Source organism: Pterocles gutturalis, unplaced genomic scaffold, assembly GCF_000699245.1.
Source record: "Pterocles gutturalis isolate BGI_N339 unplaced genomic scaffold, ASM69924v1 scaffold559, whole genome shotgun sequence".
Classification (NCBI taxonomy): domain Eukaryota; kingdom Metazoa; phylum Chordata; class Aves; order Pterocliformes; family Pteroclidae; genus Pterocles; species Pterocles gutturalis.
Genome location: NW_010132825.1, coordinates 6383 through 31894, shown reverse-complemented (window position 1 = coordinate 31894; position 25512 = coordinate 6383). Strand labels below are relative to the sequence as shown.

Below are 25512 nucleotides of genomic sequence, written 5' to 3'. Positions count from 1 at the left end.
AGAGGTTATGCAGCTGTGCCATAGCAGAACTAGGCTGACAGTAGAAACAGTTGGAAAGAAGGGGAGGTTATGTTGCTTCTTTTCCTGTTCACCTTTGAAATGTCCACATGGCCTTTATATTTGCAGTTTTGACAACCTGGAAGGTCCAGGTAGGAAAACTGGGACTGCGTGTTGTGTGACTTAAGTATTTATTTCAGTAATTTTGCATTAGCGATTCTGTGAGAACATCAGCTGCAAGTCTTCCACAAATAAGATTCTCTATAATTTCCTACATTTTTTCAAGTCTATATGAAGGGATGGGTAGACAGCTTTCTGGAGAATAGAATTTCAATTAGTAAAGACATACATATTTTTTTTTCCATCAGCAGCTTTTAGATGTTAGCAATGACATTAACGTATTTGGAGTATAATCCACTACAAATATAGCCATGAGTGATACGTTGCTGGGAAAAATATGACCAATGGAGAAAAAAGTTGAGTATACTCCATACTATTCTCCATTATTTTATAGTGTGTATGGATAAAAGATGAAGAATTAATCTGATGATGATTCATTCATGGTGATGAAAGATTACCTTAATCTTTATTTTTCAAGAAGCAAAGACCAGTATTTTTCTGAACTTAGGAGCTACTGAGACATGGTTTCCCACAGAGCTTTTTCCTGTGTTTTATTCATCTTGCTGTCTCCTAAATGCCAGATGCCACCATTGCTTTTCCATGAGTAGGAAAACTTTTAGGGATCTTAGTCCATAATCCTAAAAATCCTATAATGGGTATTATGATGCATGTTGCAGATGTGCCTTCTCTCTAACTCTTCTGATTACTCTATTATTTTCCAAAAAGCCTAAGTATCTACCCTAGAAAAAAAATTTTTTCAGCATTCATTAATGATGATGTGAATGATGAATGTGAACAAGCATGTGTGTGATGTAGTAATGTGTAAGATACCGGTACAGGTGCAGATATATGAAATTCCAACTGGATCACAGTGTTTAGGACACTGAGACATGCTGGTATCTATAGGTTCCATAAACTGGGTTTCTGTTGTGAAGATAAAATCAGTAGAGAATTACATTGCTTAACTGTCCTACAGCCTGCCAGCTCTGTTACTACAGGTTTACAGACATCAAGTTGTCGATGCCCTGACTTGTTAAGAGTTCCATGTTCCCAGCCAGATGTCTCAGATGCTTGCCTGGCTGTAAGCAAGCCAGCAGCTTTAATAGCACCTGTCGTACCTACCAGTGAAGTGGGTCATTTGACTCCCAGGCTCCATAGTGCACTTAGGCACGTATTGGTGGGCTGGTGAATGGACTGTCTTAAATCTTAATTCAGTGAGAAGAAAGCTGTTGGGGGGTAGAGTTGCTTTTTACCTGGCTTCCAGAATCTTCAGGCAAGCAGTTAACCCATGGATATGTGAATGGGATGTGTCCAGCATGTAAGATTTACAAGTGCCTAGATCGCTGAGAAGCCTCTCTGGTCCTGGACTGCCCAACTGGCAAATGTCACGGTCCCGCAGTTCACAAAGACTCATTTTGTAGATTTCTAGACTGTGTGCTATAGAATATATTTTCATTTTGGAAATATCAAAACAGCCCTGTGCTGCAAGTGCTCAGTGTCTTTTTACATTTGGCTTTATGTTCTCTGCAGGGTGGGACTATTGGGTCTATTTGTGTGTTTGTCCTAGTAGCTGGTCAGTGCAAAAGTGGTTGCTTGTGTTTTCAATTGTACTTTTCAATTAATATTTGTCCACCACTGCAGCTCACGCTGCCCTTGAGCTTCACATTCCCCACCAGCCCTTCCTTGCCAGTGAGAACAAGGTCCAGCATAGCACCTCTCCTCATTGGCTCCTCTATCACTTGGAGAAGGAAGTTATCATCAGCGCATTCCAGGAACCTTCTGGCTTGCTTATGCCCTGCTGTGTTGTCCCTCCAACAGGTATCGGGGTGGTTGAAATCCCCCATGAGCACCAGGGCTTGTGAATGTGAGGCTCCTCTATCTGTCTATAGAGGACCTCATCCACTTGCTCTTCCTGGTCAGGTGGCCTGTAGCAGACCCCCACTACAATGTCCCTTGTCCCAGCCCTCCCTTTAATCCTGACCCACAAGCTCTCGGTTGGCTCCTCATCCATCCCCAGGCAGAGCTCCATGCACTCCAGCTGGTCACTGACATAGAGGGTGACACCCCCTCCTAGTCTCCCCTGCCTGTCCTTCCTAAAGAGCCTGTATCCTTCCATTCCAACACTCCAGTCATAGGAGCCATCCCACCATGTCTCCATGATGCCAATAAGATCATACGACTGCAGATTCCAACAGAAAATCTTGCCCTGCAAGAAGCAGAGAAAAAAGACCTGAAACTGACTGAAACCCCCGTTCCAGGAGTGGCTCAGTGAGAGACAGTCAGACAGTGGTATGCCCAATTAGATCATTATTTCCACACACCTCAGGTAAAAGAAGGAGCTTCAAAAATACTTTCTGTACAGGAGCCATCCAGTGATCAACCTGACCCGGAGCCTCCCCCTTCTTATATTAAAACTGTCCCTGCATTTGACCCACACCTTGAAAATTTGTGGTTTTACTGATGTATCCTCCCAGAGGGAGGGAAAAAGATGCACAGATGCCCATTGCAAAGAACATAAGAGGGAACAATCCATCTAATGTTTCTCATCTTAAAACTGGTTCAAGAGTGGACAGAGTTTCTTTTCTTTCCTTTTCCTTGCAGGAAGAAGAAAGAGAGGGGAAAACAAATCCGATCTTTGCCTGTCAAAAAAAATACTGGTTCTATCTACAAGTTGACAAGTTTTGTTGTGGTGATATATATTAGCATTTAACCTTTATATAACCATTTGATTGCTAGTTTGATAATATGTGTAGTACATATGTGGTGTTATTGTCTGAACTGTTCTCTTTCTCCTCCCCTCCAGGGGACACAGAAAGAAAGGAGAGTTGAAATAATAAACCTCCAAATCTTACATGGGAACTGATTCAAGGATTTGTGAGAATACAGAATTGCATTGGTTTATTGGCAATTGGCAATTACAGGATTGTATATTGCCATTACCCCCCTCCCACCCCTCATCCCCCAAATAAGGCTTAAGGTTTTTGTAACACCTGTGAAATTAACCTTACTACTTTGGGTTATCAGGGAGATATATGAGAAGACCAGGAAAGAAATAAAATTTGCTATTAGCGGAAGGAACCTTTTGGTTATGCTCCTGCAATTGCATTGTTCTGACTTGGATTGTCTCCATTACTGGAGAAAATTATTTTGAGGACCGCACCCATCGTTTATGGTGTGCTGATTAACACTTCAGTCCTCTGATTTTACTTTACCAATTAATCTATCCTGATGTATCCATCTCCCACAAAGGGTGGGGTCCTATGTCGCTGATTTCAATACATTTTCCTGTAAGAAGTAAGTTGGAAACAGCAATCCAAAATTACAATTCCATTATTCTAAGTGTAGCATGGGCATTTTTGGATGAAAAATTCTGTCCATTTTTGACTCTGCAAAGACATGCAGATTTAAAGGTGGGATTGTATTACCATCCCTATATCCAAATCAAAATTGTTTGTCTTGGTTAACTTTTGTGCCCCAAAATGAGAACAAAGAGGAAGCTACAGGCCTCTGATGAGACTTCCACTTGGATTCATCCTAGTGAACTCTAGTTAAACATGGGTGGGCGTTAGAAAATCTGAGCTGGCAAGTCTACCTGTTGTCAAACTGGACTAGATATGCTTTTGTGAAATTGAATGTGCAAGTGCAAAAAGATCAAAAATGGCATTAGAAAACTGATTAGTTCTTAATATGTTGTTACTTAAGAAAAAGTTTGTTGGTATAGTATGTTAAACCTCCCTGAAGGAGGGTGTTGTGTTATAATTCATAACACTACTACTTCTATTGAAGTTGCTCGTGACAAAATGAAGAAAGTTGTCAAGCAATCAGCAACACTATTCCTGTCACCCCAACGTAAAGACTGGCTGGAAGGGTTTCTCACCCAGATTTACCTCACTCCTACAGTTTTTGGGACTCACGGGGTGGGGAAAACACCCCTGAGGTGTGGTCCTGGAACAGTATAAAAGATGAGCCCAAACTGTACTCCCTGTCGACCCCTCACCACCCCAAGCAAGGAGTTTGTGCCTGAAATGAAGATTTCTGCCTGAAGAGAAGAGACGTGCTGGAACGAGGGATTGGTGATGTTCTCTGTGTCTTTGTGTTTGTCTCTTTGTGTGTGTCTCTCTATCTCTGTCTTTCTGCCCCTCTTTCTTACCTTTCAACTCTTCCCTTCTCAGTCTTCTGTCTGTTTTTTGCCTCCAAATAATGATTGAGCATTATTTGGTGCTTGCTTAATGGATAAGTGGTGTTTGGTGATAATTGATAAGTGTGATTTGGTGCTTGACTCTGAGAAGTTGATCCCTAATGTTTTTGCAGTTGCTGAGGTAAAACAAAATTGTGTTGTATTGTTCCTTGAGTCATTGTCTGACTCCACCTAGCTGGTGCTCCTTTTTGGGGAACCACAAAAAAAACCTCTCTCGACCGTCCACAGTAGTGGGGCGAGACAGTCATCCTGTGACTAACAGATCTGGCTGCATTACTGATTTTTGACAGGAATCTTGTATTTGTTTCCATACCTTATTAGCATATTTCTGCTTGTGTGGGTGACCTGTGTTGGTCACAGTTTGAGGCCTGCTTTAGCAAATGGTTGAGCAGAGGTCTGTATGAATAGTTTGTGGACCTACCAGTACATCAGCAAGGTTACAGTCTCTATTTTTGCCTTTTTAAGGAGCAGGTGTCTACCCATCACTCCAAGGAAGTCTCAAGTGTGGACCAAAGATAACATGAAGGATCAGACTCTGATTTGTGGCTGTCTTGTTGTATCTGCCCATCAGTGAATTAATGGCCATGGGCTGCTCATTAATTCATGTAAATATGTGTTACCAAATCCTCCTTTGACCTTTGAGTATGAGAGCTGGAAGGCAAGTGGGAACATGAGACCTATTTGTGATGCTGGGAAAGCCGTAGGTGGTGCCATGGAGCAATAACTACTAATGGCAGCCGATAATGATGGTAACACCTGAATGAACTCGACCCTTTTATAAAGAGAAAGTTGTCAGATACCGAAGAAAAATATCCCCAGTTCTTAGCACAAGGCCCCTCAGCGTATTTGCTCTCATGTGATCTAGTCATGCATGACAACCAACTAAATGTCCTCCTGATTACAACTTCTCAAGGAAATGCCCCTATGGTAAGGATCCTGGTACTAAACTACATCCACACTGAATTATTTCACCCATATGTTGGCAAGAATACTCCTGTCATTTCTTTCTGTTTTACAAGATGACTGTTCTAGAGCAGAAGCAGCTTTGTTCCTCATTTCATCCTATACCTATTAAAATTTCCATGCTGTGACCTGATTGTCCAATATGTAGTAAACAACAGCATATAATCAGTTAATACTTACACAAGTGTGTTCATTTAGCTGTTTGCAGAAGTGCTTGTGCCTTGCTTGGTCATTGACCTAGTAGAGGTGAGACACACTGCTTCCTGGCAACAGGGAGTATAGTGACAGGACAAGAGGTAATGGTTGTAAACTGAAAGAGGGTAGATTTAGATTAGATAATGAGGAAGAAATTTTTTACTGTGAGGGTGGTGAAGCACTGTAACAGGTTGCCTAGGGAAGTTGTGGATGCCCCATCCCTGGAGGTGTTCAAGGCCAGGCTGGATGAGGCTTTGAGCAACCTGGTCTAGTGGAAGGTGTCCCTGCCCATGGCAGGGGGATTGGAACTCAATGATCTTTAAGGTGCTTTCCAACCCAAACCATTCTATGATTCTATGATAGCAGCAGGAACTAAAGGCTCTTGCGTCCTTGTTAACATCATTGCCTACAAAACAAAAAAATTTTCTCTTCAAATATTGTATATGCCTATACACGTTAGGTATATGCATATGCTAGAGACTTAAACTCTTGCTGGTGAAGTGACATCTACAGTTACAGGCTCTTCTTCCTATTCTACTGTTCTTGGATTCCTGCAATTTCCACACATAAGCAACTGCGCTTCTTTGTTCAGTCCCACACTTCACTTCACTTCTGTTTTGGTGGCTTTTGTCACTAGTCTGCCATTCCTTCCTCAATATCTATCTTTTCTGTGATTCAGTCTGTGGCACCTTTTTACTTGTCTCACATCAATTATTCATGATTTCTGAAAGATTAAACAGCAGAGCTGTTAATGCAGGTTTTTTTCAGCAATTTCTGATCAATATAATTTGTTCCAACTGTTGCACAGAAATTTCATTTTTCATCCAACAGTGCTGAGAGTTTCTCCCTAGAAGGTCTAGCAATTGTCCATAGGGTACTTATGTGTGATGATGGCAAAAAATCTTCTGGGATACCTGCTTAATCACTTGGGAAACACTGTCATTAAATCCCATGATATGGGTTTATTCCGAAGAGTGATTACTTCTCAGGAATAATACTGCTGCCAGCAGGTATGCATGATTTTGTATCTAGGCCAAAAAAAATCATTACAAGTGTTCAGTGTATCACTTGTTAATTTTTGGTACATCAAGGCTGTGTGCAACGGAGCTCAATCTATCCTTGTGAGATTCCTTCCTATTTTTCAGAACTGGTGTGAACTAATAAAGATGGATTTTTTTTTTTTTTTTAGGATGAATGTAGAATGAATACATGTTCATATTCATTTCAGCTTCTGCATCTGATTCTCCGGGGCATCTCACTGAATCATGTATGTTGTGTCTCCATTGCCAAGTACTTGCCCAAAGTAAGAACAGGTTAATATATTGAAGGAGCATGTTCTGAGGCTACTTACATCTCCAGTATATCCAAGTGAGATTTTTTGTTGGGTTTTTTGGACTAGCTTAGTATAACTTCCTGAATTGGACGCTCCCTCTATACATGTAGTTCAAAGTAGTGCAAAAGAAAGCCATCTCACAGATCTTTCATTTCTTGACTGCAGGTCAAGCGTGGCACTGTCTTATATTTTTGTGCCATCCCACACTGTCCAGTGTAAGGCTCTGTAATGGAGGGAATAGTAGACTTAATCTTGCAGCTGCAACTGGAGCAGCTACTCTGGAAGGGACTCCCTGTCCTTCCATGAAGAGATGCCCACCTTCCTGATACAGCTGTTTGGGGAGGAAAAAAGGATTCAGAATGGTTTTCCTGGAGTCCCTGCTACTGAATCTGCTTTTCCCATGCGGAGCCAATAGTTATGGACACAGGAATTGAGCTCAGACTGATGGGAAAACATTAGCCACAGGATGCTGGATGGCCAGTAATGAACGCAGAACTTTCAAATTGAAAGGGACAGAATTGAGGCTCTCTGTTGTGAGCAGGCATGGGGATTTCACCATTATCACACAAATATACATGTGTTTAAAAGAGTGGACATAGCCCTGTGGAGTCTTGCACCTATGACTTGTCACTGGGTGATCAATTTGCAGTGGACAAGCCCACTGAGGCACAGTGGTGAGCGAGGTCTCCAAGACCACCCTCCAAACCATCTTTCTTTGAATAGCTTGGACTGGAGTTATTGGCAGAATCTTCCAGACCTTTGCTCTCTATTAGATTCTGAGCTGTCCCAAGGCTTTTAATGGGACCCACATTCCAGAGACCAGCTCAGGACAAATACAACTATCATAAACTGCAAGGACCATGAAAGATGCCTGTGTCTTCTGCAAACTTCAGAAGTATGAGAAGGTGATATTTTTCTTTCTGTACAGGGACAAGCGCATTCATGACATTTAGGTAACTCTGCATTGTGGGGTATACCGAATACTTTCTGTACCACAGGATTATGAGGCCAAACCTTGACAGTGGTAAAACTCATGCCTATTTTAACCATGTCCTTATTTCTTGTATGGTGGAAGTGGAGCATTGCGTGTGGTCATCCCACTGGAAGATCTGGATTGCTGTGGGACAAGTGTAGTGCCAGTGTTCTCTGTACTATGTGTACAGACGTTAGAAAGGAGCAGACTCCTATTATCAATGACATTTATGCTTCTCCACCTGAGCAGGATCTCTCTGTTTCCTAATGTTTGCATGTTTTATTCTTGTCAGTCCTTATGCTACTACATCTATCACTACTTCTCGGCAAGCAAAACTCTATCCTCCCTAACCATCTTTGTAATTTCATTTTTCCTGCATATCTTTTGTTTTTGACTGGTGCTTTCAAGGCCCACCACTTGCTGTCCAAGAGCAGCACTGGGGTTGGGGGTGGGGTGGGGGGTGTGGAGGGATCTCCTCCAGAAGTTGCTGCTTCTCCAGAGTAGCGGTTCTCCAAAGTACTAGTTCTCTAAACTGCTGTCAGTTTGGCATCAAGAATTGCTGACAGATATATCATCAACATATGTGGAGGAAAGAAAAGCAAGCCATGTCTGGTTTTGAGCATCTGAAGATAAAACGCACTGTTCTGTTGCTTGTGGTCATCTTCCCACTTTCTTCCAGGACACAGTTTTGTGCATGGCAGTGGAAATACTGGGATAAACCCATTTTTGCCCTAATTTCTGTGGCAGATAGAGTAGGTCAAGCTCTGAATGGCACACAAATTATCATCAAATTAGCACCGCTGTTCACTCTTGGTGGCTGAGTGTTGGCATCTATGTAACTCTTCATGCTGTATAGAAATGCAGAGGAAGAAGGGAAGAGTGTTTGTACAACTGACCACTGTCTCATGCTATCACTGTTTCTGTTGATCGAGAGTGTATATTTTCTGCAAGATAGCTGATGTGTGATAATTTGTTACCCTGCAGAATTTGTTGATATAGCTATGCACAAAGTGTCCAGAAGCTGGAGTTGTAATCTGCTATGGTGAGGTAATTGCTCTATAAAAAGTGAACATATATCTAGTGAACTTTTTTCCAGGCTCCGAGCTGTGATTTTTGATGCCAGTAATGTACTCTGATATCTTCTCAACCTGTGCTCTCAGCTCAGCATCTGTTCCTCATTAGTTGATATATGCCTTAGTTCACCTCTTCCCCTAAGTGTGAAGCATGTATCTATCGATTTAGGCTTGTTCTTTTGTCTGCTGCTATTACTGCTTTGTACCCTGAAACAAAATCCTACTTTTAACAAGCAGTTTATCTCTTACTTAGGAAAGTGCAGCAGACTGTTCCTTGACATCTAGCTATCCTCGCAGTACTAGTAGTTTTACTGCTCTAGCACTACAGAGTTTGATGGCCTTCTTGCAGCCTCCAAAAGCAAATGTGAATATGTTGCTATGTTTGTTGAATAACTCCTATTATACAGAGCCTTTTGTGCTGCACTGTGGAGGGTTTGCAGCCTGCACATGTACAATTTGTAAAGTCAAGGGTAGGGTCCTGCTCAGTGCACCTGTATCAGGAGATTTTTACCTTTCCATAGAAGCACTTCTGTGTTATTAACATGCCTGAGAGCATTCAACAGTGGTTTCCTCATGCTGTTTCCTAATGATTTGTCATCAGATTGCATATTTGCTCAATACACTTATGTAACTAGTGCCTTCCGGGGAGTAGAGTCAGTTCCTTTTCTGTATGATGTCACCTTTTTATGTCTAGAAGGGCTGTCTTAGCCAAGGCTTTGGTGCTACTCCTGGGCATCTTTTGAAAGCTTCTCTCTGTAACTTTAGTTGCCTTATATGTTTATTGTACGTCAGACTTAATGCTTTGCTCAGATCATTATTTTTCTCTGGCAGTCACTATACTTTGTTCGTATGCTCTACTCTTGGCATTTCTTTAATTGCCTTCAGTTTTTCAGCATCCAGTTGTAATCCCTCGGTGCTCAGTACATGCCTGGCATAGATGTTCATAGGCTTCTGCTGCTTTAGCTTCATTATGTCCATCATAAAATTTTGTCCTTGACACTTTTTAGGAGTTTCTGGATTGATGGATTCATGGTTGTTGATTGCCTTTATCTTTCAATTTCCTGCTGCTCCTGTAAACTTAAACTTTAAGCCTGAAAGCTCTCTAAAATATTATTTGATTTACTGTGGAGCACTTCAGCACCCAAAACAATGTGCGGATCATTCAAACCCAGTGGTATCTACTGAAGGGTTCAACAGAGATTTTGAGGAGTGTCACAGGTTGTATCTAAAGGAAATGCAAAAGGCGTGTTTATTTCTGACTTCAGGTTGGTGTCTGGCTCTTTATGGCCCCATCTTCTCTTGCACGCGATTACACAGTGGCGATTCTGCCTCTCTTTTGTGCTGAGAATACCCATGGTGGTTGTTGAACTGAAAAAATCCTTGTGGTTTCCTTTTACTTAGAGGGAGCATAGCATCTAAGGACCAACAAATTCATTTTCTTCTTCCACAGCTTTCTTATTAACAGTTTGTACTGTCTCACCAGCTTATAACACCTGTTAACTTTTATCTGATATTACCTCCACCAAAATTTTGAGTTTTTAAACCATGGAAGAGTCTTTGAGAGGCAAGGTATGCTGGGGCCTAATGGGATCCACCTGTCCTGATGGGGAAAACTCATCTTTGGGAATAAGCTGTCAGGACTGATTGAGAAAGCTTTAAACTAGAATTGATGGGGGGAAAGGGGTACCAACAGGATTGCAGCAGGTAAGCCAAGGGTTGGCATGGCATCGCCTGAGGGTCGCAATGCTAGTGGGAACATGTACACCGCTCCTGGGAGCATATCTGAAATGCTTATACATCAATGCATGCAGTATGAGAAACAAACAGGAGGAACTGGAAGTGTTGGTGAGCTCCCAGAGCTATGATGTCATTGTTATTAGTGAGACTTTGTGGAATGAGTCCCACAATTAGAGTGCCAGGATGGAGGGCTACAGACTGTTCAGGAGGGATAGGCAGGGCGGGCAAGGTGGAGGTGTCACACTATACATAAGACAGAGGTTTGATTGCACAGCCCTTACAGTTTGTGAAAATGTGGTTGAGAGCCTCTAGGGGAGGATTAGGGAGATGGAAAACAAAGGAGGTGTTGTGGTGGGTGTGTACTACTCATCACCCTGACAGGAAGTAAGAACCCATGAATTGTTCTATAGGCAATTAGGAGAAATTTCTGTGTCAGTAGCCCTTGTCCTTATGGGAGATACCAACTTCCCAGACATCAACTGGGAATATCATACTGCTGTGACAAGCAGCTCTTGCAAATTCTTGAAGTTTGTGGGAGATGATAACTTCTTGTCACAGGTACTCAGTGAGACAGCTAGGAGGATGCCCTCCTAGACTTGCTGTTTGTGAATAGAGAAGGACTTGTGGGGGATGTGATGGTAGGGGCTGTCTTGGCTGCAGTGATCATGAAATGGTTGAGTTTAAAATTTCCAGTGTAATGAGAATAAAGGACAGCAGAACAGCTACCCTGGACTTCAGCAGAGCAAACTTTAAACTATGTATCAGAGTACCCTGGAAATCTGCTTTTGAGGGCTTAGGAGTCCACAAGTGCTGGTCAGTCTTTAAGAACCACCTTTTAGAAACACAGGAGCAGGCAATTTCACTGTGTTACAAGACAAGCAAGCTGAGCAGAAGATCACCTTGGCTAAACAGGGAACTCCTCACAGAGATCAAGAGGAAAAATAATTTGTATTATTTCTGGAAGCGAGGTCAGGCTTTGCAGGCATATTACAGAGTCGTGGTTCGTATATGCAGGGAGAAGACACGAAAGGCCAAAGCTGAAACTGGCCAATGTTGGTTCAGATAACAAGAAGGGCTTTTTAATGCATGTTAATAGCAAAAGGAGCACGAAAGAAAACATTGGACAAATGCTTGTTGAAGATGGTCAGGTGACTAATAGGGATGAAGAAAAAGTGGAGGCATTCAATGCCTTTTTTGCCTCAGTCTTTAATAATACTGATAGACATTGGCTGCCCAGTCTTCTGAGTCAGAGGGCCATGAGTGTGGGAACAGTGACTTTCCATTTGTGGACACTGGAATTGTAAGGAACCAGCTGTGTCAGCTGAATGTTCACAAGTCCATGGGGCCTGACGGGATTCATCCCAGAGTACTGAAGTAGCTAGCAGTTTTTACAGCAGGAACCCTTTTGATCATCTACCAGAAGTCTTGGGAGTCTAGGGAGCTTCCTGCTGGAAGATGGCTAATGTTATTCCAGCCTACAAAAAGGGTGTGAGGGAAGACCCAGGGAAATACACATCTGTATATAACCTCAGTTCCTGGAAAAATTATGGAAAAGATTATACTGACTACTCTTGAAAGGCATTTAAAAGAATAATGTAGTCATCAGGCATAGTCAACATGGGTTCACAAAGGGAAAGTCCTGTTTAACTAATTTGATCTCCTTCTATGACAAGGTCACTCGCCTAGTGGATGAAAGGAAGGGGGTAGATGTAATTGTTCTGGATTTTAGTAAGGCTTTTGATACTGTCTCTCACAGCATCTTTCTGGACAAGCTGTCCAACTCTGGGATGAGCGGGGTTCACAGTGTGCTGGGTGAAGAACTGGCTGAAGGGCAGAGCTCAAACAGTTGTATTGAATGGGGCTACATCTGGCTGGCAACCAGTCACTAGGTGTGTTCCTCAGGGCTCAGTTCTAGGGCCAGTTCTGTTCAGGATATTTATCAATGATCTGGATTCAGGAGCTGAATGATACCAGACTGGGAGAGGTGCTGTTGACTCTTTTGAGGGACAGGAGGCCTTACAGAGGGATCTAGACAGACTGGAGCATTGGGCTATGACTAGTGGAATGAAATTTAACAATGCACCTAGAACAGAGTAATGCCAGGCACAAGTATAAATTGTGAGAGGAGTGGCTGGAGAGCAGCCCTGCAGAAAGGGATCTGGGGGTGCTGGCTGACAGCAGCTCAATAGGAGCCAGCAGTGCCCTGGCAGCCAAAGGGCAAACTGCATCCTGGGGTGCATCAAACAGAGTGTAACAGCCGGTCAAAAGAGGTGATTGTCCCGCTGTACTCCGCAGTGGTGTGGCCTCACCTAGAGTTCTGTGTGCGGTTCTGGGCCCAGCAATTTAAGAAGGATGTGAAGGTACTTGAATGCATCCAGAGGAGAGCAACACAGCTGGGGAAGGGCTGGAAGGAATGCCCTATGAAGAGTGGCTAAGGGATCTAATGACCTTAGGCTTGTCTAGTTTGGAGAAAAGGAGGCTGAGGGGCGACCTCATTGCTCTCTGCAGCTTCCTGAGGAGGAAGTGGAGAGGGAGGTGCTGAGCTCTCCTCCCTGGTATCCAGTGATAGGACACGTGGGAATGGTTCAAAGATGCATCAGGGGAGGTTTAGACTGGACATTAGGAAGCTTTTCTTCACCAAGAGGGTGGTCACACACTGGAACAGGCTTCCTAGAGAGGTGGTCGATGCCCCAAGCCTGTCAGTGTTTAAGAGGCATTTGGACAATGCCCTTAATAACATGCTTTAACTTGGTCAGCCCTGAATTGGTCAGGCAGTTGAACTAGATGATTGTTGTAGGTCCCTTCCAACTGAAATAGTCTATTCTATTCTATTATGTTCTGTTCTGTTCTATACTAGTACTAAGTTGGCAAAGTTGGCTCTGTAAAGGCCTCTTTTACATTCAGCCCTGGAAATGGCAAACATAATTTTGGTTGAGAGTGGCATCTCCTGGAACTATTTAATTTGTGAAAATATTATTTTTTCATATGAAAAGCAATACATTTCTAGTTCTTTGATACTGAGAAAAAAATTTAGAAGGCAAACAACCAACACATGCAGTTTATACTTTTGTTATTTTTAAGGAAATATCATGCTATTTGATTAATGCTACACTTTTGAAGTCTTATTCTTAACCTATTTTATTTTCAGCCTTGGGAAATAATTTTTTTTGGTAGTATTTTATTACTTTTAGGAACATTATTAGTGAACCTGGTGTTTAAAACAGCTGGCTTTCATAACATTAACGTTGGGTGTCAGATTTTACAGTTGGCACAATAAGGTAGGAATAAATAAAGCATATTAGGTGCTTTATTATAAATTGTACCTTAAATATCTCTGATAGTAGATACATCATGTGTCAAAGCACTATTGGGCATAACAGCACAGGCCAGGACTAGTCAATATAAGCTGCTTTAAATTGTGCACCTTCCAAACATAGGTGTGCCTCATCTTTGTAATAATTACAACATAAAAGCACTATGAAAGAAGCCTTAGCAACCATTTCCACTTTTGCCATTTGTAAGTGGCAGCTGCAGGGCCTGTGACCAACCTTCACGGTGGAACCTGTGCCTTCCCACCGGAACTGCTGCAGTCAGAGGAGGTGGGATACCCGAAGCTTTCTGGGAATGGTTTGACTTTTGGCTTTTTTGTCATGTTGATTTAGAGTTCCCTAGGAAAACAGAAATCAGCAGGGAGTAGGTGTCTGCAGACCTCATTCCAGAAACGACTTACTGACTGGCTAGATCAGCAGGCACACTTTTCTCATTAACACCAGACTTTTTTCAGTTTCCTAGAAATTATAAAGAAAAATGTAGAAAAATGAAGAATAATGTGAAAACCACAAAGTAGTCCAGCTTACATATCTCAAGTTAATCATCAGAATCTATTCTGGCACTCAAGTTTCTTAGTTTTGGCCACCGCTTTTGAATATTTTTTACTTTATTATTATCATTACTGCTATTTTTGGTAGAGTAACACTAAAAAAAAAAAAAAGAAGCTAGTGTTCCTAGTACTACAAATGCAGTTACAAAATATACTGGTGTTTTTATGTTGCTGATAGCATGTGGTCCCCAAGAGCACAGAGTAGGAGGTAATATATAATAATTGTGTGTAACCACAGTGTGTTGTTCATGCACTGCTATGTCTTCCAGCTTGTAGAAATTATAACAGGCCTGCTAACACAATGCAGTGTTTTATTCAAATCGGGTGATGGTCTTCTATGTTAACATTTTCAGATCCCTACAAAACTGTTCAGCAGTGGTGTGAGTGCTGTAGTTTTTAATATAGTTCTTACAAAAGGCTGGCTTTTCTTGGTTACTTTATGCAGGCTTTTGCTTCAGTGAGGCTGTGGGCCTCCATGTATTAAAACTGCTACAACTTCTGTACTGGCACGGGCACGTTAAGCTGTACTGTTTTAAAATCACTGGAATGGATGTTGCGTGCCATCTTTATATTGCTGCCAAATTCTCTGTGTCATGCATAACACATGATGCTTCTGTCTCCCTTTTGGGATGCTGTATGCCTCAGTCCCTGCCTTTTTTCTGGGGCGTGGGCTCCTCCCCTTAAGCCTATAAAAGAATTAAAAGCAGGTGGCTGTGCCATCTGGGTGCCTATCCCCTCCTCTCCTGCAAGGCTGGCTTTGCTCCTGTATCTGCTGATATGTACAAATTCTGATTCCTTGCTTCTTACTGTGAAGCACTGAGAAGTGGATTCACCCTTGGGCTGTCACTTCCTGGCACTGGTGGTCTTCCCAGCAATTCAGGTATTTGCATCCAAAGTAAGCTGGATAGTGATGGAATAAACCTGTATGAGTAGAAAACATGAAAGGATCTCAGTGACTGGTAATGTGTCTTTAAATAGTTTAAGGACTTTTTATCTTTAAATAGTTTAAGGTCTTTGAGTAAATGTGCTGCTTTATCATGCTTGTAATTTTTGTATCACCTTTAGAATCAGCTTGAGAAGAGTTTTTTCTTATTTGACTGTCAAGTTAAAATATTGGCTTCAGAAATGTTTGAAGTTTTGTGGCTTTTTGTGGAAGTGACTGTGTAAACACAACTAATGGTATTGAAGCTAAATGGATCTACCAGAGGAATTAGGTCTTCTGCAGCACTGGTTCCACTATCCTTCAGCTATTTTTAAGCTCGCGTTGTCTGCCCAGTCATTTTTGATACAATTTTTTTTTGTCTCATTCTTCTTATAGTTTCTTTGAAGTGATTCTCAACAAATGTTGACAAACTTTCCAGTTTAGACATATGTGAAAATCAAGAAATTACCACAGCAACATTTGGGTAGATTTTCTTCTGTCTTGCATTACATAATTTTAAAATAGGTATGAATTGCTGCCTAGTCTGGTCTGGTTGCATTTCTCAAGCTTTTTGTGCAGGTAAAAAAGCCTGCACGTAGGCTTGTAGGTCTATGTTATGATGAATCAGCCCTTGCGTATACCGAGCTATATTCAAAGCAAGAAATAATACCCATAACGATTTGCAGGATTTTGGAAATAGATTTTTGCTGCTTGTAATCCCCTAATTACTATTTTTCAGTCTTTCTGACAAGAACACATGAATTTAGTCTAATGGTTGCAGAAAACATTTTTTTAAAATTCTGTATCACTATGGCTTCTAATTAATATATCTTTACCAGGTATTTCTGTTGCACATGCTGTTCCCAGGCTCTTTTGACAGAGCACAGCCTGACATGCTGTCGGTAGCAGGATGTCACCTGCTTATGTCCCCAAATCTAAACAGCAAGAATAAAGGACAAGAAAATCAGGAAAGAAGAATAAAAATGGTTGAGAATTGCTTTTTTCTTCAGATAGTAAAGACAGAGTGTGGTGCTAGACACAATGCAGTTGGCATCTTCCATGCCATTCTTCCTTCTCAGCAAGAAGGAAGGAGTAGTTACAAATCTTGCTTCAGCTGTTACTTCTGTCAGTCAGAAAACAAAAATACTAAAGCTGCTGTGAGAAAGCTGAGTGTCATTCTGGTTACTCCACCATCTCAAAAAGAATAGAAGAGAATCAGAAAAAGTCCAGAGATGGGCAGCGATGACGGTCATCTGTATGGAAGCACTGCCATAGGAGGGGTACCTAAGCAAGCCAGGCCTTTTCATTCAGGCAAAGGAGCTGACAGAGCTGAGGGCAGAGAGAATATAACAGACAATCTCAGAAATGCTCAGCGGCAAATCCTGAGAGATGCATCACGAGCTGAGGGCAGAGAGAATATAACAGACAGTCTCAGAAATGCTCAGCAGCAAATCCTGAGAGATGCATCATTCACTTTCCTTACTGTACTACCCTGTGGCCATCAAATGAAGTTGTAGGAGTAAGATTAAAAACAAAAAAAAAGGATATAATTCTGTATGCAGCTGTGCAGCTCCCTGCAAGAGGATGTAGTAGATGCTAACTATTCACAGGACTTTAAGGGGAGACTGGATAAACACATGAAAGATAAATTCATAAATGTTTCCCACAAATAAAGAAACTGCATCCAGGTGTTCCCTAGACATCCATTGGATATTGAACTAGGTGGTCCTTATGTTTTCTAGGTCTTTAGATGGACCTCATATTTTTGTGTATGTTCTAAAAGCCTGTGTTTTTAAATGGTCATCCTGAAATCCCATATCAATTTATTTTGCTGCTTGTTGCAGTATTTGTGGTCGGGGACTCAAATAGGAGAAAATACTAACCAAGGGTGTTGCCCAATACTATTCCGTCACCATTTATAAAAGCAGAACTGGTTTCCACTGTTGCATTAAGATTATCTCGTATCTAATAGGTTGTTGTTGTAGCACAAGCAGTTCTGACGACAGAAAATATTGCAGCCCATTGTTTCAAATTAGACTTAATTCACTCAAATTTTCCTGTATCTGAAGAGTCTTGTTTTAGAATTATGTGTTGTTTTCTTGCATTTTTTTTAGGGATGGAGAAGCTGGTTAATTGTCCATACAAAAGGCCAAATGCTCTCTGTAGGCTGATTTGCTTTCCGTGGGCTGCAGGTGGAACCTCTCAATTTGCTCAATGGGGCAAACTCTTCAGCAGCTCAATTGAAGGTTAGTCATTTGTGTAGTTAAAGCAGAAGTTAAGCAAGCGTGAAATACACAGTAGCCAAAATTTTGGATGGAATATAATGTTCTTTAGAGCACTGCAATCTTTTTCCAATGGATGTTATCCAGAAAGGAATTCCATTAGGAATTAGCATTTCCATTAGGCTGCTGAGCTTACTAAGTCTTTGTACCACCTTGGATGAAATTATATTTGACTAGGTTAAAAAGTTATAGCCTCAGAGCTAAATTTCACAAGACTATTGCATGCTTGAGTGCTTCAGAAACTATCAGTATGATTCAGAAACAGCAATACACTGGCATATTTTAATATGGTAAAAAAAGGCATCAGCAAGGTTAACAGTGAAGATACGAGAACTATTTTTAATGTTGAGAGACTGCACAGAATGAATTTCCACGATCCAGAGTGTTTGCATGGTTTTGCACTCCTTGTATCAAAACTGGAGTTTGAAGTATGGATTTATAACAGTGAAATGACATTTAGTTACAGTGTGAAGTAATTCTCATTGCTATCAGGCTATATCAGCAGTAAAAAGATCCATTGCTGAACTATTTGAAGAGGAACAAAGACTGTTTCCCAGACCTTCCACAAAGAAAAAAATAATCTAGCATTTATAAAGAGCATTGCCATTGCAATTGTGACAGTCCTCTAAATCTGTGTATGCTTTCTGTAAACAGTTGTGCAAGTCACATCAAATTTTCCTTGAAACTAAAAAAAATAAAGGCAAAAAAAAAAAAAGCTTTTGTCCACTGGAACTATTTGCAGCAAAGTTACTAAGAAGGTGGCCTAGGAGCAACTGCAGACACAGATGAATATAGCCAGGGTACTGCATGCTCTTTCAGAGATGTTCTGTGCAGAAAGGAAGTACCAAAGATGCAAGCATTTCTGTACTGCTATCGATGGCGTTAGGTATTGGTTTATTCTATCTCTTCTGAAATACTACGCATCTGACTCATTACTTCTAAATGAGTTTGGCAGCATGTGTGATGTCAAGGAGATTTTAGAAAATCAGCATTTTTTTCTGATCTATTTGATCCTTACTTTCTCCAATCAGTGAGAGGAAAATCAACAGTTTTGAAAGAAATATAATAAAAGCATGTAATATGTCCTCCCATATAAATATAAATCGCCATCAATTTATACTATGATTTCACATTTTCCTATGTGCAGTGCTGAAGAGCCTGCAAAGAGGAGAACAGGGACTGTACGATTCTAATGTAGTTTAACTTTCTAATGCTGCCCTTGAAAGGATATATTTTACGCAACTCTCAGACTTAGTATTATTGAAATAAATGAATTTGTGCTTGTTAATAATACTAATAGTAATACAGTTGCTTTGAAATGTCAGTTGAGATCAGGACCTTGTGGATTTCTGACCCAAGGCATTTACCAATCTGATCAACTGCAGAGGCAACATTTGTGAGTAAAGGAAGGGATGGAAACCTTATCCCTCAGGATTAAAAGACCATAGTAGCAATAACAAATAAACTGCATCAACTGTAAGAAAGATTAATTTGAGTAATCTATATATTCTTTGGAATAGATTAAAAAACTTCATTAAAATTATTTTACTGTTTCTATTTGAGCTAACTATAATTCTTTTCCCTCCCTTACTCCACCTCTTCTGCAGTGTCCTCTATAAGGCTTCCTGGAAGAGAATCTCGTCTTAAGGAGCCTTTTGCAAAAGACATGACAACTGTAGTTAATGAAATTACAAGAGTTTTGTTAAAAGAATTGCAAGAAAAACCATTTGCATTTTTTGGTCACAGGTAAAAATATATACATTTTTGGATACCCTGGTGAAGGAGCCTTATCTTTGAACTCTAGGAGTAGATAGTTACTTGCCTTTATTTGCAAAAACTTTAGAAAAATAAACTTCTGCAAATATTTTTGTCAAGTCATCCTAAAACATGCCGTTGATCTCAAAGACTTTGGTTATTTATTTATAACTTCAGGCACAATGTCTTCTAGAAATGGCAGTGTTGTGATTATTTTTTTTTACACTGATAAATGACAATTGTATTTACTGTTAATATTTGTGTCAGTGCTTACTCTATATGAATGCAGGGGGTGAACCATTCTTAAAATAATAGGTTTTGAATATCACTTAGTCCTAGGTATTAAAAATAACTGTTCTTACTACAAATTAAGGAGACTACTAAAAGAAAGAGGGATTTAAAAAAGGACTAATTTGTAAAACTAGACTGTACAGGAATACACTTCATATCGATTAGCTAACATCACTATAATTTACATGTAATATATTATTTCAGTAACTGTTCAAGATAGCCAGTTAGCACTGAAATTCAGATTATGTTTAAATTTCCCAGTTTTTACATATGTTTTTGTTTACTTTGCTTTAATTTATCTTTTCACTGCAGTTTTGGATCTTATATTAGTTTTGCAGTTGCGTTACACTTGAAAGAAAAGTATGGACTGGAGCCAATCCATCTTTTTGTATCAGGGGCACATGCCCCAAATGTAAGTTACACAATCATTAATAGTACAAAACAAAACAGTATATTAGCTACCAAGAGTATAACATTTTACAGTATGCTATGCAGGGTGTCTTTAATACAAACAAGCATTGCTTCTGAATGCATGCAGAAAAACATTCTGTTTTCTTAGAGGAGATTAATTCTGAGAGGGATGGAGAATTTCATGTTACAGAATATTTGTTGCTGCTAACCTTAGCCTGGGGAGAACAGTCTCCTTAAGCTAAGGCCACCTTTAGTAAATACTGTATTATTTACTGTGGCCTTTGGCTTAATACTAAAAATAATCAAAACAAAATATAAAGTGCCACTCCCTCCTCTGTAACATGTGAAATAACTGTCTTAACCTAGTCTTTAATAAACCTCCTGTGCCAGCCCTCAGTACATTTGTCTGTTTATTTCTTTCCCTCCTCATTCATTGCTGGCTTTTTAATCTGTCCTCAGTTCCTTCTGAGGTTCTGGTGGTTCTGCTAGTCTTTCTCAGGAAAACAACAGGGAAGTGGCTTTTTCCCAGCCCTCCTGTCCTCAGTCAGCATTTGCTGTTTCCATTCTTCTGTTTCTGGGGCTTCTTAGCAATCCTGCGTACGAGCTAGTACTTCATGGAAGCAATTATTCCTGCAAATTTCCATAACTGGTTGGTTTCTCCACTCCTACCTTATTCCAATTTGTGTCCACTGCTAGGCTTTTCTTTCTCTTAAATAGATTATTTTATTAGATTTATATTATTTATTATTTTATTATTTCAATAATAAGAGTCAAACTATGAACAAAATTAAATTAATGGTTGTCTGTGAAAGTTTCAGAGCTTGAGGGTACTTGGCTCACATATAACCTGTATTTTCAGCAAACACAGTCTAGTAACCCTTTCCGAGAAGTATTCTCTGTGTATGGTAAACTAATCAGCCACTGCATTTCAGAGACAGAGAATCGTTGTACTTTTTTACTAAACAATTCTTAATGAAAATGTTATTTAAAGTATATTATATACAACATATGTTCTGTTTTGTCTGGTGCTGACAGTCTGAAGCATTTCTTCCCATCAAAAGCATACCCATATGTGATGCAGAAGATGAAGATGTTCTTAGACATATACAAATTTTAGGAGGAACGCCTTCTGAGTTTCTGCAAAATGAAGACATTAAGAAACATCTGGTACTTACTTTCAGAGAAGACCTTAGAGTTCTTCAGACGTTTTCGTAAGTTTTACAATTTTGTATTACATTTATATTTGTATTTTACAGTTTTACTTCTGTCCTATCATTTCAGGTTTTCTTTTTTCTTTCTCTGTAATTTGTTCTCATTTCTGGTATAAAAAGAATATGAAACAGTAAACATAGTTTTCTCCTTTGTGTGTTTTTCCTTTTACATCCTAGTATTTAAGCCCTAGATGAAAACACTGCTTACTGTAGCAACCACTACTGTCATTACGGTAGTGAACATGTTGTGGTAGAATTATAGTTCTACTTAGGATCCAGAGTTAGTAGCCACTAAAAGGAGTATTCTCACATCTTTTATTGTTTTTTTGAGGCTAATAAGCTCAACTGACTACGCTTCAGCATCACTGCATGCAGCCTCCTGATCCGAGGCCCCCTAGCTAAACAGAAGCAAAGAATCCCTGTGCTTCAGGCACCTAGAGAGCAACTGGCTTCTGTCCTAACTGCTGTCCCCACTGCATGTTGCACAGCAGCTCACGTAGCTGAGGGGTTAAGGTTTCTTACCCTTGCAAAGACAAGGACACTCTTGGACATGGGACCCATTTTGGCCATAGGAACCTGATGCTGATAAGGCCCCGAAACATTAGAACCTGAATATAAGCAGACAACATAATTGTTTATTGTAGGTGAGAATTTTTATTGCAGGTTGAAACTCTTTTTTTCTAACTATTGGGTCATTCTTTCTTTAAAATTTTACACCTAATTGCAGTAGGGTAAGGAGCTAAGAATCTTACAGACACAGTAATTCTGTCTCCTAATGTTCTGCGCAATCTAATTCCTGAAGTTAGTTATGTTTTGGGGGAGAAAGAAAAAGGTATTTTGTATGTGGAAGCAAACCCAAAATATCTTATGGGAGGTTTTATTACTACTTTTTATGTTCACAGTTTTGAGAAGGCAGAAAGCAATACCCACTTCTCTTGTGATGTTACCTGCTTTAATGGGACTGAAGATAAACCACATGACTTAGAAGGTACTTTGCTTAAATGGTTTTCCTCTTATATTTACACATTTCCCTGTTGTATTGAATCAGTTAATGAAGAGTTTTCTAGAGTCTTTTATCTCCTTCTTAAATTAAACAAAACAAAAGAGTTGACATGGGATTTAAAATAATTATTGAATAATAACTTTGAAATAGTTATGTAAAATGACCACAATAGTTGACATTTCTCTGATACTTTAACTATCTTTTTCAGCCTGGCGTGATCTAACAAGTGGAGATATTTCCTTTTACAAGCTTCCTGGAGGTCACTTTTATCTGCTGGAACCCTCTAATGAAATTTTCTTGACAAAACACATAACAAGATGTATAGAAAATGCTGGTCTTTGAGTATTTTCCTCTGTTTTAATGGCAGAAGGTGTAAGATTAGTCCACAGCACTTCATAAGTCTTTCTTTCTGTACAATTATATACAGTTACGCCTAAGAGTTCTTCTGTTCCTCTAAATCCTTATTGTAATCCTTCAAAAGGGGGAGTTTTTCTGATTTTTTGAAAATAAACATTGGCTTTGGGTCTTAAAGTCTTCATCCTTTCCCTCTTCTCATCTTGCATATACACAAACCCTTCACTCCATTACCTCATTTGCAAAAAATGACAGCTGTATTATTTTACTTTCAGAGCTTCTCTGTGTGCTCCTGTAAAAATGCCAAAAATAACTTAAAAGCCACAAAAATCCACAATTCTTAGAGTAAGCTTAATTTATTAGGTTCAAATTTATTAGAATACAATACAATCTAAAAATACAGTATGTATGTAAATACCCTTTACAGTCAAACAGCTTATGCTTAAAAGATTTTGCTGTCAGACTACACAATAAGGAGTTAGTATTTCATTTTTCTCAGCAGAGTTAGTTCATTAGCTACTGAAGAGTCAGTTATTAGTGGGAATTATTTTGAGTATTCTAGATCCCATATTTTTCTACCATTGCTTTTGCTTTAGAGATATAGGCATTCATGGCATCCTCCTTTGATAAACCTGTAAAGACAAGTAGGAATTATTATTATCTTTCCTCATTTATCATCCTATAAACATGACTACATGATATATATATTTAATTGGTGTAGCACCTTTTTTCAGGTTCCATGCCTCCCATTTGGCTTTGCCTTTCAAATCTAGCATTCCTGGACATTCTGCCAAAATAAATGCATACCTTTGACTATCATGCACATTTACATAACATTTATTTGATTTCATGAAGATATGGGAGTAAATGCAAAGTACATAAAATGAATACCAATATTAATATCTCCAACAGTAGCCTGCTTGTAGAATCCATATAGTTCCTTCAGTTCTTCATCTGTTGGTCTTGTTTTTAGTTTTTTTACATCTTCTGCAGCACCATCAAATTCAGCCTGATGAAAGAAAATAAAGCGTTAGATTTCCTCTCAAGGGGTGTGCCTAAAACCTTAAGTATAGTATGCACAGTAGTATCAGTCGACACTCTCAATTACTCACTTGGCTTTCGTGGTAAGTCTAGACATTTTCCCATGAAAGAAGCTTAATAAATCTGTAAGTTATTAGAAAGGGAACTAGGCCTACTTAGCTGATAGGGTCAGCACCGCTAGAATAAGTAAACCTTTTTTTTTTTTTCCCAACAGCTTTATCTAAACACTTGGAACGATTACAGACTGTCTAGTGTCAGGATATTTACAGATATATTAATGCAAGCAGCCTATACAAGAATGTAGTGCATATGTCTTTCACAGTCACACGGGGGGTATGAAGGTGTTCATTAAACTTTACACCCCAGCAGTAAACTCTGAATCCTTTTGGCCCTGACTGCATGGTTTTCACTGGAGCAGCAGAGGTCAAATACCCTCTGAGGGGTACTGCCCACCTCTCACTTCATTTCCACTTCTCTGCTGACAGTGCAGTAGCTGACCAACAGCTAGCACAGACGTACCTCACGGAGGTGAGCAGTGCTACTGCCAGGACCACCTTCAACACCCACCTGTCAAACACACGAGCACAAGAGTGAAGTATAAATTTACTCCCTTTATCATCATGCATCCCACATTCACATCAACCCAAGGCTACAGCTGTTATTCTCTCTATATACTAGGTCTCAGACTACACTTTAGCATAGAGTCTGGAGTCCTGTTCCATGCCCAGGACACTTAGGAGACAGCGAGATTTCATACAGCGACCACAGACCCACCAGGTCACTGCACTACTATAATGCAAAAGAGATACAGGCTCTTCAAATATGCTATATGCTCTCCTCAATAATTATTTTAGGTTTTGAGTTGGGTCTGCATTTGCAGAAGCTTAGTGTATCCTGCAAAATTCGCTACTACACATATATTTAATATGTACAAAAACAGCCCACAGCTTTATGCTAAAAATCAACAATGTATTCAACAATGGTTTCAGCATGAGTGCAGTGCTGTGGCTCCATTTAAATAACCGAGACCCTGGTGTCACCTCAGCAGTCTGTACTGGGCTGCTTTTTAGACCACTTTTTCCTTTCTCTAGTTACAGGAAAGATTTTTATTTTTCTTAAATAAGAAAACCTAAGGCACCTTTTGCCTCCTTAATTGATGCCTTTCTCTTTGGCAAGTGACTGTGCTGGGCAGACCAGGTGATAGAAATAAGCAAGTATGCATGAGAGCTGGGTTCACTATTGCATTCTGTATTTAAACAGAGAAAAAGTGCAAGAGAAAGATTATTTCTATATTTAAATTTAAGAAGGAAAAATGAAAAATAATTTAATTAGAGACTGGTGCTCAAGTATCTTTCTTTAAAGAAAGTCCTCTTCATGGAATCACAAAACTACACATTCATTAAAGACACATCAGCTGGTGGCTGTGTCAAGGCAGCAGTAGCAGGTGAAAGAGGGTAAGGACAGATAGCTGAGTGCCCTGCAGCCTTCCTGCACAGAAACCTGGCTACTCTCCCCCCAAACCAGTCACCTCTTCCTCCTGAGATGGAATTAACTTTTTTTTTTTTTTTTTTTTCCTGGAAATTTAGTTTGGCTAGTGAGTAAAATTACCAGATACAAACTTTTGATGAATTTCTGATTTTTTTTCAAAATTTTAAATTTCTATTTGGAACCCACAAATAGAAAGCACAAGTCTTCTAAGAAGAAAAGTGCTCACCACAGGAGGATGTACATTTGTAACACCACAGTTGAAACAAGTGGCACCAGGCAGACAGG

At 39.9% G+C, this 25512-nt stretch overlaps 2 protein-coding genes across 2 annotated transcripts; one reads left to right on the top strand and one right to left on the bottom strand.

The window, feature by feature from the left end:
- Positions 1–17507: 17507 nt before the first annotated feature.
- Positions 17508–22686, top strand: OLAH (oleoyl-ACP hydrolase). The gene is made up of 6 exons (XM_010080982.1): positions 17508–17637; positions 19281–19419; positions 20032–20131; positions 21166–21341; positions 22244–22329; positions 22553–22686. Exons 1-6 carry the CDS (start codon positions 17508–17510, stop codon positions 22684–22686), a joined length of 765 nt encoding a protein of 254 aa, XP_010079284.1.
- Positions 22687–23049: 363 nt separating this feature from the next.
- On the bottom strand, positions 23050–24306 carry LOC104467260 (acyl-CoA-binding protein-like; the record flags this gene model as incomplete). Its single annotated transcript, XM_010080981.1, is given in 5 exon segments — positions 23050–23330; positions 23423–23485; positions 23590–23723; positions 23725–23753; positions 24259–24306. Coding segments are annotated over 5 exon segments (348 nt in total), but the record flags the coding sequence as incomplete, so codon positions are not given.
- Positions 24307–25512: the final 1206 nt, after the last annotated feature.

Excerpts from the sequence above, each read along its gene's own strand:
- OLAH (XM_010080982.1), top strand. The coding sequence starts at position 17,508 with ATGGAGAAGCTGGTTAATTGTCCATACAAAAGGCCAAATGCTCTCTGT. Across the intron at positions 17,638-19,280 it reads CTTCAGCAGCTCAATTGAAG|TGTCCTCTATAAGGCTTCCT; the intron begins GTTAGTCATTTG and ends CCTCTTCTGCAG. Across the intron at positions 20,132-21,165 it reads CAGGGGCACATGCCCCAAAT|TCTGAAGCATTTCTTCCCAT; the intron begins GTAAGTTACACA and ends TGGTGCTGACAG.